The sequence below is a fragment of the Pseudopipra pipra genome, chromosome 20, assembly GCF_036250125.1.
Source record: "Pseudopipra pipra isolate bDixPip1 chromosome 20, bDixPip1.hap1, whole genome shotgun sequence".
Lineage (NCBI taxonomy): Eukaryota > Metazoa > Chordata > Aves > Passeriformes > Pipridae > Pseudopipra > Pseudopipra pipra.
The window spans coordinates 1,161,054-1,175,090 of record NC_087568.1 but is presented as its reverse complement, the minus strand read 5'-3'; the positions used below and the strand labels follow the sequence as shown (position 1 = coordinate 1,175,090).

Sequence of the window (14,037 nt, the reverse complement as noted above, 5' to 3'; positions counted from 1 at the left end):
GGGTGTTCAGGAGACTTACCCAGACAGTTATGTCTTGATTTAGGACCAAGTTGTGGGGAGATAAAACTACAACACAGAAGAAATGCCTCCAAACAAAACCCAACTCTTAACTCAGATTAAAAATTTTAAATCCAGAATATTTTGGTTTTAAAGTAACCTGCATGCCCTCCTGGTTGGCAGTGAGAAATGGGCATTGGAACCATTCTCTCCAAAGGGTTGTATAAACTCCAGGAGCAGCTTCAGACAGCATGGTACATTGGGGAGGGGAGAATACTGTGCCACACCTTGCCATTTGCAGGCCATTTTACTCGATTTTCCCCCAAACTAGAAGACAGAGCATTAGGAATTATAACTGGCTTGTTCAGAATGGGAATATGGACCTGAGCTGGGTGTAGGGAGCGACTGGAAGCAGCGTGGGAAGTCTGACACAGATAGTTCATTATTGGCAGGAAGCATTTGTTTTATTGACAGCCATAGTGAGATGGCTCCAAATAGCTTTAAATAGTCGACTTAATGTCATTTTGCTTCTAGGGATGGAACAGTGAATTCCAGTGTCTGTCACAGCGTTTGTTCAATGACTATCAGTTGTTGACATGGTAGGAAAAAGCTCTGGGGCTTTTGAACCCGTTCAGTGCAGTGAGTTAAAAACCACAGCTGGGGTCCTTAGTACTTAAAAATACTGATAAAGAGAATTTAACTTTAAAACACAACTGTTGTTTGTGTGTTTGGTGACTGTGGCTTTTATTACTTTTTAGTACTTGATCCAGGGCCTGCCCTTTAAAGCTTCCCTGGTACTAAAGGTTGGGAAGTTGATTTCTGCCAGTTTTCAGTTGCCCTTTAGAGTTTGTCAATGAGCACGAGTAAAGTTGTACTAGATAATATAATAGATAATATAAACAAGTATATATTATATAATATATATAGTATAGTATATAATGTAAAAGAATGTAACGAGATGATATAAAATTGGTCATGGTTACTAAATCTAACAAAGTTGTGTAACTGTTGATCTTATGTGTTGGCTTTAACAGTCTGTTCACAGTTCCATGTATTTTATGCATTCCCAGGCTTTGCAGGTGTAACTCACACTGTGTAATGTCTCTGCCTGTGAGTATAGATACAGTTTCATCTTGATTCTAAGCTGAAAATTCTGAAGCTGTTTACTGGTGATTTATCTGCACTTTGTTTACCAGTTTGTGCTGTTAATTAACTGCTGAACAATTTTTTGCTGACTCCTATTCTTTAACTCTTTATTTATTTAAATTCTTCATATATATATTTATATAAATAAAAATTCTTTAAGTGTGCTCTTGCAGCATTCTCTCCTGTCTTGAGCATTTCAGTGCAGTTCCTCATGTCGTTTCCTTTAACATTCATATTCATATTCTTTCAGTGTTGGCAGGTGTGTATTTCACATTAACATGAGGGGTTTTTTGGATGTTAGACTGCTATTTGCTTATGGTAATTTCCAGTCATCATAAGGTGACTGTTGAGAGAGATGAGCGGAGAGGAAAAAAATTGTCAGGCATTTACAGTAAATACTCTCTGCTTTTGGAAACGCTGTCAGAAGTTTAATTGTTGGGTTCAAGTAAGTTTGTCATGTGCCAGACAGAATCAGTCTGCTGTAATGAACGGGTTACGCACTCCACCAGCAAAAAGGGAGAGTGAGAAACCAAGGGATGCTCAGGATTTCCTGTCACCTTGCACTGCAGAAGGAACGGGCTGGGCTTTTTAACCTAGCCTGTAATTAGGGTTTGCATGGAAGCATATATTACTGTGCTTGCTTTGCCAGAGCTCTTCAGTGTGATGGATGAGATTTAAAGGTTGATCTGACTAAATTGCAATGAGAATACTAACGACAAAGATATTTCTGTTGTGAACTATTCCTACCAGGCATCATGGCTGTGACAGGAATGGTGTAAGATAATGGACAATAAAAGTACTCGGAAATAGTACTCTCCTAGGACTGGGCTGCCTTCCCCACAGCACGTGCCCTGAACCACAGTGAGGATGTAATCATGAGCCAGGATCATCATTTAAATATATAGGTAATCTCCTGGAGTATCCTGGCAGATTTATTTTATGGGCAAGGAAGAGGAAGAATATTATTGGGCAGCAGAGAGGAAGAAAGTGTTTGTGCTGTGGTTGTGTTTATTTTGTAAAGCAGTTTGCTCTGCTCTGCCCCTGCGGAGCCTGCAGTGAGCAGGTCCTGGGGAGGGGGAGCTCCCGCTGGCAGCACATCCCTGCGGGTGGAGGAGCCACCGGGGAGCTCTGGGTGCACTGCTGGGGCTGTGTCACTGCTGGGTCTGTGTGTATGGTGAAAGGTGGGAATTTGTGCAGTACTTTAATGTACTTGATTGTGTTTAAACAACTTGTGGATTTCTGGAATTACATCAGTCTTACTGTTTTGTTTTGTTTTGTTTGTTTTATTTGTTTTGTTTTGTTTTGTTTTACGTGAGGAACCCAAACAGAGCTGCTTGGCTCCCCCTCTAAGTCCCTGTGTGGTGAGAGGGTATGAGAAGGGTATAGTAGCTGAGTGGAAAAGCACACACATATATGTGTGTGTGTGTGTGTGTGTGTGTGTGTGTGTGTGTGTGTGTGTGTGTGTGTGGTGGGCAGCAGCAGAGCTGAACGCTGGCACACAGAGCAGCTGGTGTGTCTTGCAGGAGGTGAAAAGTGCTGGTACAGAAAACGGTTGTAACACTGAGCACAAACTGCTGCTTTGCCGCCTGCTTGAGAGGTGCCCGGTCCTGTCATGTTGATTATACATCTGGGAGCAAATCACTTGGCCTGCAGTGCAGTTGGAGGCATCCCGAGACACATGGTGATACCCAGCCAGACTGGGCACAGCTGTTCCGCGAGGAGCGGCACCCGGGGCACGGGGCGGCTCAGACTGGATGCCAAGATGCTGATGAGGTTCTGCTCCTTAATGAGTGTCTCGTAACTAATGATCCTGGCCTTTGCTCCCGAGTGCCCTGGGCTGTGGTGCCCTGAGAATCCCACCTGTCAGGTACCTGCGAGGTACCAGGGGTGCGGGGGGTGGTTTGCGTTCTGCTGATGAGCGTCAGATGGACGGGGTGGGGGTGTGGGGACACTCAGGTACCCAGAGAGGAGCTGCAGCTTGGGATGTGGCAGGGCAGCTGGCTGCATGAGAGGGGTTTTGTTCTCCTTGGCTTTGGAAAAACCCCAGGTTACCTGGGAATGCTGCCACTGACTGCAGTAACAACTGTACCACAGAAGAGTGGCAGTCTTTGAGAGAAGAAGCTGCTCATCCCACAGGGGCTTTGGTCATGTTTCCCATGATGATGATCCTGTTCCTTTAGTGGCTTTTTGGAAAGACATGTAATCCTTCATGCCATTTTAAAAATGGTTTAATTTACAGTCAAGACTCAGTCTGAAAATGTTTGACACTGCAAAGCTTCGTAGGAAATTCAGAAGCAGGAATAAAGGAGCCTGTCCCCTGAGAAGGAAAAGTGCAGAGCTAGGACAATGTAAAGTAAAAATGTGCCCGTGCCAAGAGTGTACCTTGTACCTTTTTTGACACAACGAAGTGCCTTTGTGGTGTTTGGTGGCTGCTGTTTAAGCCCCTCTGTGAAGCCCCTTGCTGGGGATCCCCTTCCCCTCTGCCCTGGCTGTGCCAGCAGCCCAGAATAGCCAAGCTGCCAGCCCGGAGCAGGACACGCTGTCCTGGAGGTGTCAGGAGCTGTGTCATGTGAGCTGGGCTGGATCTCTTTTCAAAGCTGCTATTCTGTTCCTCCTCCTTCCTCTGCTTCCAGCTGGGCTGGGTTAGGGCTTTAAACAAACAGTGCCTGAACCCAAATCCTGCCCCGTTCCCCTACCCCTCGTGGCACGTGGGATCTCCTGAGCTGTCCAGGCCCCACAGGAAGGAATTGTACCTTGAGCTCCCTTGTGGAGAGTTATGGTTCTGTGAGGAACGTCCCAGACCTGTGGGTGATCAGGTGATTCAGGTTCCCATACTCAGAAGTAAATCCCTGTCCTTGTTTTGAGCTCCAGCCCTTTCTGAAGGCAGGACACAGTGGATACACAGTCAGATCCCTGTTCAACCACGGACACTTCACCCAGCACTGTCTGGACGTGCCTTTAATGGGGGCTGTGCATGGGAAGTGTCTGGATTCTGTGGAGCTCTATGGTGAGGTGCCTGTGGCCTGCAGGGTTTGCTCTGTGCCTGTGGACTTGGAAGAGAGAGAACATGTGGTACATTATCCCTTCAAGTAAACAGCCTTTCTCCAAATCTTGATTAATAACATAATTAAGATCATTCCAGCAATGTAATGTAAGGTAGGGATTTCATAGGACAATTCAACATTGATATTAAGAGATATAGTTTTATTTAAGTATTCACCTGGTTACTGATAAACCTACAGATGCTTGAGGCAGAAGGAATCTTAAAATGGAACTTCTTCACACTATCAGTGATTCTCCTTCTCCCACTGAAGTTTCATGGTACTAACTTTGGAAAACTTTTACCTGAGAGTAACTCATGTGCTCAGCTGTTTCTGTGCACCAGGAACAGCAGCTCCCACAGCCAATGAGCGTCTGTTAAAATGAAGATTCATTTGCTGAAGAAACAAGAACCTTTTTTCTGCCTTCCCCCCATACTGTGTGTGCCCGTGTTACAGTAGCTGGTGTTGGGAAGGATCTGCCAGAGATAAAGGCTTGTTTCACTGACAGCTGTTAAAAGGACTGAGCAGTACTTGCTACAGAAGTTGTTCTGCATCACAGAAACACCCCACTCCCACAAATATTTGAAATACCTTTGCATTTTAAATTAGGAGTTAGTCATTGCCCAAGTGCCAGACGTGCACTATTAATACACTAATCAGGTCAGTTGTGTTCTTTGCTGAGTGAATACTTGCCAAAACTCCTGAAACAAGGGTGGCTTTGCCCTGTTCTGCTCCGGCTCTGCCTTTGGGAGGGGTGTGAGTTACTGGGAGGGAGGGAGGGAGGGGAGGACTCTGCTGCTGCTGCCCTGAGCAACCCTGTGTAGGCAGGGGAAGAGTTTCTGGCAGTGATGAGACTTCTCTCTCCCCTTTGTGTTCCCTCCAGCAGAACTGTGAGGCAGAGTTTGGTATGATACCATGGAAGGGCAGCACAACCACCCACATCATCTAGGGGACCAGAACAACCCTCTGTGCAAGCTGCCAGGGCAGGAATTCCAGCATGACCCTCAGGTAAGTGTGTGTGTGCCTCCAGGCTTTCTCCTTCTGTGTTTTCTTCCCTTCCTTCTATAAAGGTCCACAGATTTATTAGCATTTAGCCTCCTTATTTTTACCCCCCTCCTATATTTCTAGTGCAGTTACAGCAGATTTAGGGTTTATCCAGTTTGGGATTCTGCCAGCCAGCCACAGCTTCCTGAACCCAGGTTTTTTGATGATAATAAGAGAAAAAGGAAATAGTTTGATTTTTTGCTTAGAGTAAGTATTTTTAAATCATCTTTATGAAAACATGCACTGTGTTGGCTTTCTCTTGTCTTTGATTCTTTGAAGAAAAGGCCAAAGTAAAGCAGATGATTGTGTAAATGAATAAATGTATTTTATCTCCTTTTATAGTTTAGTAATAAATGCCAAAGGGGTAATTACCAACAAAAAGCCCATCCTGCATGGGTCTGTAGGCTGTCTGAGAGTCTGGAATCCATCCCAATGCATTTTGTCTGTCCTGTTATAAAGTGTCACTGTGGCAGCTCATCTCTGCACGAGGGGGCTAAACCCAGGATGAACCTGCCTGCTGTGTGATGGTGACACTGGGATTTGGGGGCTGTGGCTGCTTGTGTTTTCCAGCCTGTTTGTGTGTTTACCAGAGTGATTCAGTGGTACCTGGGTGTTATTTTAAGGAGCAAACCAAAGGCATCCTGGCAGGGCTGTCAGGAAGCAGAGCCTTGTGCCTGTGGTGTGATGTTGCTGCAGGGAGGGGGCTGTGCCTGTGGATTTCTCATCCCCAACGTGCAGTGGGGCTGATCCAGGTTCCCCAAACGAGAGCTGGTTGTTGGGAAAGCTCTGACACTGCCCAGGGTGGGCTGTGCAAACACAGGGAGCTGCCTACACACAGAACACAACCGTGCCTGTATCCTGGGAAAGTACCCTGCAATGGAGCAAAGCCCCCTCTCCTAATGCAGCAATTTGTCATATTAAGTCATTTAATAATAATTGAATCCCCTTGATTAATCTCCTAGAATTAGCCAGTTGCATTTTGAGCAATTAGGGTTAATTACTGCCTCATTTGGCAGGATAGTGCCCCTGTAATTATTTCATGAACAAGATTAGGAAGTGTTCCTGTGCAGCAGATACGTTCATGGCATCTTGGAGCACATGTTAGAATTTGTAATGACATAGTTAAGTGTAATTAGTAGCTAATAATCTATGTTCTGCTGTGATGCTGATGCTGAGTGGGCTCATTTTGCTGTATGGTCATTGTTAGTGAGACCTCCCCCCAACTCTGGTAGTACCCAAGTTGTGTTAATGGAGGGCTCTATTAACTCTTCTGAGAATGAGCTCATTTGGAATTGGAACTGCAGGAAGACTTTCTTTGGCTTTGTTGTCAAAATAACATAAAAAAAGCTGAAGAACAGAAATATACAGTCCACTGGAGAACTGGAAAAATGCATATTACAAAATCATACTGTTTAGAGGGCAGGCTCCCTTCCAATGGGGGCATGATATGGGTGCTGATTACCTATTTCTGATTTGCCATTTTTCAGGAGTATAATTATATATAATTTTCAAATCTCTGGTACTTTTACCTGGAATAATCCAAAATGACATAATTTCTTTCCTCTGGAGATACAAGTATTGCAGCCATGCTGTGTAACAGCCTGTGGGAGGGAGGGAGCTTTGGGGAGATAAAATGGACCAAACTTGCCTCACCAGAACAGTCATGAATGGCAGCGAGAAAAACTTGAGCAGAAAATGCCAAAACTTGGAGTCTTGGACGAGGAGAGGGTCTGTGTGGAATTGCCCTCCCTTCCTTCCAATCCTCATATTCCAAACTGCTGTGTCAGTCCCCCAAAGAGCAGAGCAACAGTGTGTTCCTCTCCTACAAAATTTTCCTGTAATTGTGCTGCTTCCTAGAGCTTTTCCTTTTCCATTCTGACAGAGGGGTTATTTCTGCTTTGTGACTCTTCAGTACAGAGTGTGTCAGGCTTTTCTTTCTGCCTCTAACTGCTGTAGTTTAGTTAAGAAGATGAAACTTCTGAGTAATGCTGGATATTTACAAGTTTTGTATAATACAAAAATAAGCCCAAAAACATAAGAAAGGGCCCAATAAAATAACAGTTTTGGCCTCTGCCTCCCTTACCCCCCCAGTGTTAGCCCAAGGAAGCTGGTCAGCAAGAGGAGGAACATTTTCCAGCAATGTTCCAGAGTGAAAGTGTCAATTATAGGAGCCTCCAGATTACTGAGTGTTTACAGCAGTAAGGAATAAAAGATACTTAGGAGTAAATCAGTGATATAAAAATATGGAGCTATAATTTTTCACTTAGTTTTCATACTAAATGAACACTATAACTCACTTTTAAACAACCCTTTTATATACTCACAGCTTAGCAGCAGAGCTGCTAAGAGGTTATTTCTATTATTTCAAGCTGGTATTTCTCTCTTTCCTTATCATGCTCTAGTACAAATATCTGCTGGTAGGGACGACCAAACTTTGAAATTCAAGCCAAGTTCTTCAACAAACTTTAAATTCCAGGTACCAGGTGAGGTGAAGGATGTTTTATGATGACTGTGTAGTCTAGTTTTGAAGCTCAAATTGAAAAACCTGATGTATTCTTCAATAATTACTTGGCTACCTGTTTGAAGGGTAATCCATATTTTAAAAGTTTCCTCATCTCCTGTGAGCTTAGAAGTTCTTCCTTTAATCAATCTGTCCTAATGTGTTCTCATAAATTCACACTGGAATTTCAACCTCAAAGTATGCAAAATTCTTTTCAGGTAGGCATTATGGAACGGAGGCAGGTGTGCAATTTGGGACACACTAAAAAGGTTTGAAGCACTGATGCTGATAGTAAATCACTGCTTGTGAAATGTGTGTTGTACTGGAGGGGCTGAAGCCCCCCCAGTCCTGCTGCAGATGTCTTTTAAAGGTGAAATTAGTTACAGTAAATGTCATTCAGATGAAGGATGCACTTTAGAAGCAGGAAACCATTCCTTTAAAATTAATGATGCATTGCAAATATCAGAAAAAAAACTTATATCCAGCGTAAAGATAATTAAAATTCAGGTCAGAAGTGTATGACTTAGTCGGGCTAAATTTTTTAATGAGATTTCAGAAAATTAATTGGGCGAGTACGTTTTTCCTCTTCTAAAGAATGTTTCATTCCGTGGCTCTACAGGAGAGATGCTTTTATTGGCATCTGAAGATTGCAGTGTCTGACTTTTTAACTGTTGGTTAACCCATCTTTAACAATTTTTAGGCTGATTACAAGTAATCTAATCCTGACCTTGTAGCCATTTGAGCAGGCTGCTGACTGGTGCCTGCTTTCCACGTGCCAGTCAGCACTGAAACAACTGATTTGGGATGAATTAACACCAGCACTCCGGGTTTGTGTGGTGTGCAATTGGCAGGGAACGTTCCCCTTTTCCAGCTCATCCAGGCTGGGATTTCCCAGCACAGACCTGGCTCTGCACAGGCCACAGGTCAGGATTTCCTGATACTTTGGGATTTGTGCCCCAAATGAGGGGTTAGGGCTGCAGGCAGAGCTGCTCCCACAGTTCTCTTGGGCTGTTCAGGTTTTCCCCAGATCTTAAGGAACTACAAAGAGGTAAATTTATTGGCCAAACACTAATTGGTCTGGAGATTGAGAGTCTTTCTACAGAACAGGTTTTTCTTATTCTTCCTTATCCCAAAATACAAATTCTGAGCTGTACAACTACTCATGAACAGTAGAACAGAGAAATGTGTTCAGGGGTGTGTCCCACCTGCCTGAGCTTGGAGCAGGATTTGGAGGGAGTTGTATCCACTGTCCAGGTGTGAAACTCAGCCTGTTTGTGTTCCTCGTGCACAGCCTGTGCAGCTGCCTCTGGTGCCACTGGATTTTTTTAGTATTGCAAGACCTTACTAATTCTGTTTTGCAGAAAATCTTGTAATACCTCAAAATTTGAGGCTAAAAGCCTGGTAAACTTCTCCCTCAAGTACCGTGACAAGGGCTGCTGTTCCAGCTTTTGCCAGCTTTGGAATTTGTGCTCTGGCATCAGTGATTCCATCTCACAGAGCACATGTCTGCCAGAGGAGATGCCCAGAAGAGCTTGTTCTTGGAATAATCTCTGCCTTTCTGCTTAAAAATGAATGGCCTTTTTATTTGAATGAGGAATTAACTGACTTTGATCTTTGGCTTTTTTATTTTTTTTTTATGGAGCAGGAAAAGAATGAGACTTCATTGTGAGGATGAAAAGAACAGTCTTTGTCTCAAAACAATTTCTTCCCCTTCCTACATCTGCCCTGGGAACAGAAATGTGCAAACAGCCCCATTTTCATAGTGTCCAGTGGTTGGAGCTCTTTTGGTTTGGTTTTTTAATCCCCTTTTTTTTCTTTTTAATTTTTATTTTTTAATTCAAGCTCCATCACTGACCTTGAGACCTGATCTGCAGAGTTTTGACTTTGCTGCTCTCGTGCAGACCCGGGCCTGAATCTGTCCTGAAAATGAGAAAATGTGTTTTTGATGGACAGGTTTGAAGGTGGTGGTGGTGTCTAATTTTACACATAATTTATGTACATGAAAACTCTGAGTTTTACAGAAATAAGGATCGTGGGTTGTTTGAATGAATAGGGGTTGGTTCTTTGACAGCTTTATGAAGAACTGTAGTGGTTAATTGTAGAAGAGTGTGAAAACAGTGGGGTTCCCCATGTCAGAAGTTGTGAAATAAGTGAGATGTGCATAAGGCCAGATTATAGGGATGGTGTTCAGAGAAGGCAGATGTTTCTTAGGTATTCTTTGTGTCCTTACAACAGTTTTTGGCAGAGTTTCCTGCTTCCCTTTAACGCAGCAAAGCATAAGGGAAGGAAGGCTGAGTTAAAAGCTGAGGGGAAATGGGCTGTGATCAGTAGGAGCTTTTGGTGTGGTTGGTGTAACCTGAGGAGGGTTCCTGGTTTGTGCTGCAGTCAAACATCTTCTCCCTCTAGGAAAGCTCTGTTACTTTAATTAGGTCTGATAGGTTGTGATAGCAAATGCAAATCTGGGTCACTGCATATGTAAATATGCAGCTGCAGTGCTGGGGGTGCCAGAACAGTCAGCTGAGGTGTCCAGGCATCACCCAGCACCACCTCCATCCCCCCCAGCACCACCTCCAGCCCCCCCAGCACCACCTCCAGCCCCCCCAGCACCACCTCCAGCACCACCTCCAGCCCCCCCAGCACCACCTCCAGCACCACCTCCATCCCCCCCCAGCACCACCTCCATCCCCCCCCAGCACCACCTCCATCCCCCCCCAGCACCACCTCCATCCCCCCCAGCACCACCTCCATCCCCCCCCAGCACCACCTCCAGCCCCCCCAGCACCACCTCCAGCCCCCCCAGCACCACCTCCATCCTCCCAGCACCACCTCCAGCACCACCTCCAGCCCCCCCAGCACCACCTCCAGCCCCACCTCCAGCCCCCCCAGCAGCCCCTTCCCATCTTACTGAGATGGGCACTGATGAGTGTTCCTGTTCATCAGATCCCTGCAAAGAGAGATCACAGCCAGTTTAAATGGGGAAGGTGCAGGGACTGATTCCTTGGAACACTTGCTTGTCTGCTTTCATCCCATGTTGCCTTGCTCTGGTGTTCATTCAGTAAGTTAAAGGAGAATGTTTGTAACCAATAAAGCAGTGGGATTTTAGCATTCTGCTCTTTATCTGATGATCTGCAGGATACCTCTTCCCTCATCAGTGACAGGATGCTCCCAGTTCTTTGGATAGTGTGCACTGCCAAACTTGGAGAAACGATTCCTGAGTCTTTATTCTGGGATTTTTTTTCTTCTGTAAATTCAGTATTACTCCAAGCACAGCACAAGCACTGAGAGCTGACCCAAACTTTGGTTGCAGCCACTGGCTGGTGACTTGTTCCAGAGTGAAGGGGAGACTAAAGTGATGTTGGAGGGAAACACTCCCTGAGCTGTTTAAAGGAAACACTTGCTGGAGTGCCCTTCCCCTTTCTGTGCCACCTGCCTTCATGAATAGCTCAGTCCAACTCAGCCTGTCACCTCTGGGTGTTGTTGTTCAGGCCTTGGGTTGGGTTTGTGTTGTCTTTAGCCCAAAGAACTGAAACCCGTTTCTCCTGGCATGAGACTATTGGAATGCTCCTGGTGAGAGATGGAAAAACTTACCTGTGGCCTTGGCTTTCAAAAACAGTTCCTTGAAGTGTGGCTTCATTTGCAGAGGAAGGGGTTTCTCTTTTAGGGAACTTGAACTGAGGAAGCTGGTGACCATGACAGCCTGGAGTTATCTCCAGTGATGTGCCTGCTGAATGAACAGGCCTGGGCTGGGGTTGTGGGGTTGCATTTTGGTCTTTGCTGGAGCTCAGAACTGCCCGAGCTGTTGGGTTTGGCAGCAGCTCCCTCTCTTCCCAGAGCTCCATCCCCAGGCACTGCCCAAGGCTGGCACAGGGCAGGATGTGGGAGGGCAGGGCGAGCTCTGGCCGCAGCCAGCCTTGGGCTGCAGGAGATGAGGGGGAAGGTGACACCCAAACAAACCACCTGGTAGTCTTTCACTGTCTGGTGTGTGGTTTGTTCTGACCTCTGTATCGTCAGCATTTACCAAATGTAAGTGGGCGTTTTGAGTATGAATTTCCATTGTGGGCATTGCTCCTGTTTGTTGTGATAATGATGCTTTAGAGGTGACAGTTTCAAAACAGCTTGTCTTGATTAACTGATGCTTTTGTGGGTCAGAAATTACTATTTGGGGGATTTGATTGGTCAGTTTTCTTTAAAATGCTGAATTTTACAACTTTGTTCACTAAACCTTTGTCAAATAACTGTGATTGTAGTTCAGAGTAGCACAACACACCTTGAAATCTGAAGGCATTTTGAAATGCCTGATGGATGCTTTCTGTTGTTGTTGAGTAGTGTTCCATTTTATTTCTGTTGCAAAGAAAAGAAATCCAAACTTATTTACTCGTCAAAATAAACATACACTGGAAGAGACCCACACAATGTCTTGTATGTGGGGCTGACAAAAGATGCTGGACTGTTTTACCTGCATTTTAAATCTTAATTCCAGCCTCTCCCTCTGTGATGGGAAATGACAGTGGTGGGAATAGTCATCTCCTCAAACATCCAGCTCTCCCAGCCTGCTCTGGGACACTTGTGCTGGGATTGTCTGCTCAGGGCTGGGCTGGGGTGATGGCTCGTCCCTTGCCCACCCTCCCCTTGTGTTGGGTACTTCTCTTTTTGTGGTTTTTGATGCAAGCTGAAATGACTCAATGCTGAAGCTTTGGAAACGTTCTGCTTGGCACGTGTGGTAGTTCTGAGTAATTAATTTTCATCATTTCTTCTTTAAGCATTGTTTGGCAGTCGTGCTAATTGTGGAGGGGAGCGGGCTGGCTCTGGGGAGCGATCCCCAGTCCCTGCAGGCCCTGCTCCCTGCCTGGCTGTTTACCTGGCACTGCTGCAGGGCTGCGCCAGCTCCCGGGTGGCACAGGCAGGGAGAGCTGGAGAGGGGCTGTGGGACGAGGGAGAGCAGTGTGGGACTAATTAGTTCCTTACACACAAGGCAAGACTTTCATTCCCTTCTGGAAAAAGTCATCTGGCTTCAGCCTGTCCCTGGTAGCTCTGCAAGGTGTTGATGGTTTGGGGGCACACCGTGGTGAGTTTGGGGGCACACTGTGATGGGTTTGGGGGCACACTGTGATGGGTTTGGGGGCACACTGTGATGGGTTTGGGGGCACACCGTGATGGGTTTGGGGGCACACCATTCTGCAGAGGGACCAGCCCAGGTTCCACTGACCATCAGTAGGAGCAGGAGGTGTGCAGCCCAGGTTCCACTGTGACCATCAGTGGGAGCAGGAGGTGTGCAGCCCCTGTAGAGCAGAGGTGTGCAGCCCCCATGGGAGCAGAGGTGTGCAGCCCCCATGGGAGCAGAGGTGTGCAGCCCCTGTGGAGCAGAGGTGTGCAGCCCCTGTGGAGCAGAGGTGTGCAGCCCCTGTGGAGCAGAGGTGTGCAGCCCCTGTGGAGCAGAGGTGTGCAGCCCCTGTGGAGCAGAGGTGTGCAGCCCCTGTGGAGCAGAGGTGTGCAGCCCCTGTGGAGCAGAGGTGTGCAGCCCCTGTGGAGCAGAGGTGTGCAGCCCCTGTGGAGCAGAGGTGTGCAGCCCCTGTGGAGCAGAGGTGTGCAGCCCCTGTGGAGCAGAGGTGTGCAGCCCCTGTGGAGCAGAGGTGTGCAGCCCCTGTGGAGCAGAGGTGTGCAGCCCCTGTGGAGCAGAGGTGTGCAGCCCCTGAGCAGCCCCTGACCGTCCCTTGCCCCGCAGAGGCAGCTGACGGCGTTCCCGTACCGCTGCACCCTGGCAGACTTCCAGGTGGAGAAGAAGATCGGGCGAGGCCAGTTCAGTGAAGTCTACAGAGCAACGTGTCTGCTGGACAGAAAGCCTGTGGCGTTAAAGAAAGTGCAGGTGAGCACCTCAGTTCCCAGTCCTGCTGCTCGGAGCAGGATGGGGATGTTTTAAGGGCCCGCCCAGATCACTTGGAGCCAGAGAACTGCACTGCAGGGTCCTTGTCCCTCTGCTCCCTGGAGGGGCTTTCTGTTTCCAAACCACAATTATGTAGCAGTGGTGCAATTTCATGTTTATTTTAAATTTCACCTCTTTATAAAGTAAAAAGATTTTAAATTGAATATTTAAAGTTATTTACCAAGTGAGATTGTAGTTAAATGTGTGTGAAAGAAGGAGGCCCTCAGGCCTGTGGGGATCCTGCCATCGTGACACAGCTCAACATGGGAACACGGAGCACGAGAGGGAACAGTGCCTGAGCCTGCTCGTGGAGTTATAGAAGAATTTCTAAAAAACTTAGTTGCCAGCAGTGTAGATTTGTAACTTGACTGAAAGTATTGGGCAGTGTC

General features: G+C 46.4%; 1 protein-coding gene across 2 annotated transcripts in view; it reads left to right on the top strand.

Moving 5' to 3' along the window:
- The window catches only part of NEK6 (NIMA related kinase 6), a 45,543-nt gene that overhangs the window by 10,397 nt on the left and 21,109 nt on the right, over nt 1-14,037 (top strand). The window contains exons 2-3 of one of the 2 annotated variants that reach the window (XM_064676550.1): nt 5,068-5,192; nt 13,451-13,591. In XM_064676550.1, coding sequence (XP_064532620.1) covers nt 5,100-5,192; nt 13,451-13,591 — 234 coding nt within the window. In that variant the 5' untranslated portion in view covers nt 5,068-5,099. The remainder of the gene's footprint in view (nt 1-5,067; nt 5,193-13,450; nt 13,592-14,037) is intronic. The other variant, XM_064676549.1, reaches the window with a different exon arrangement.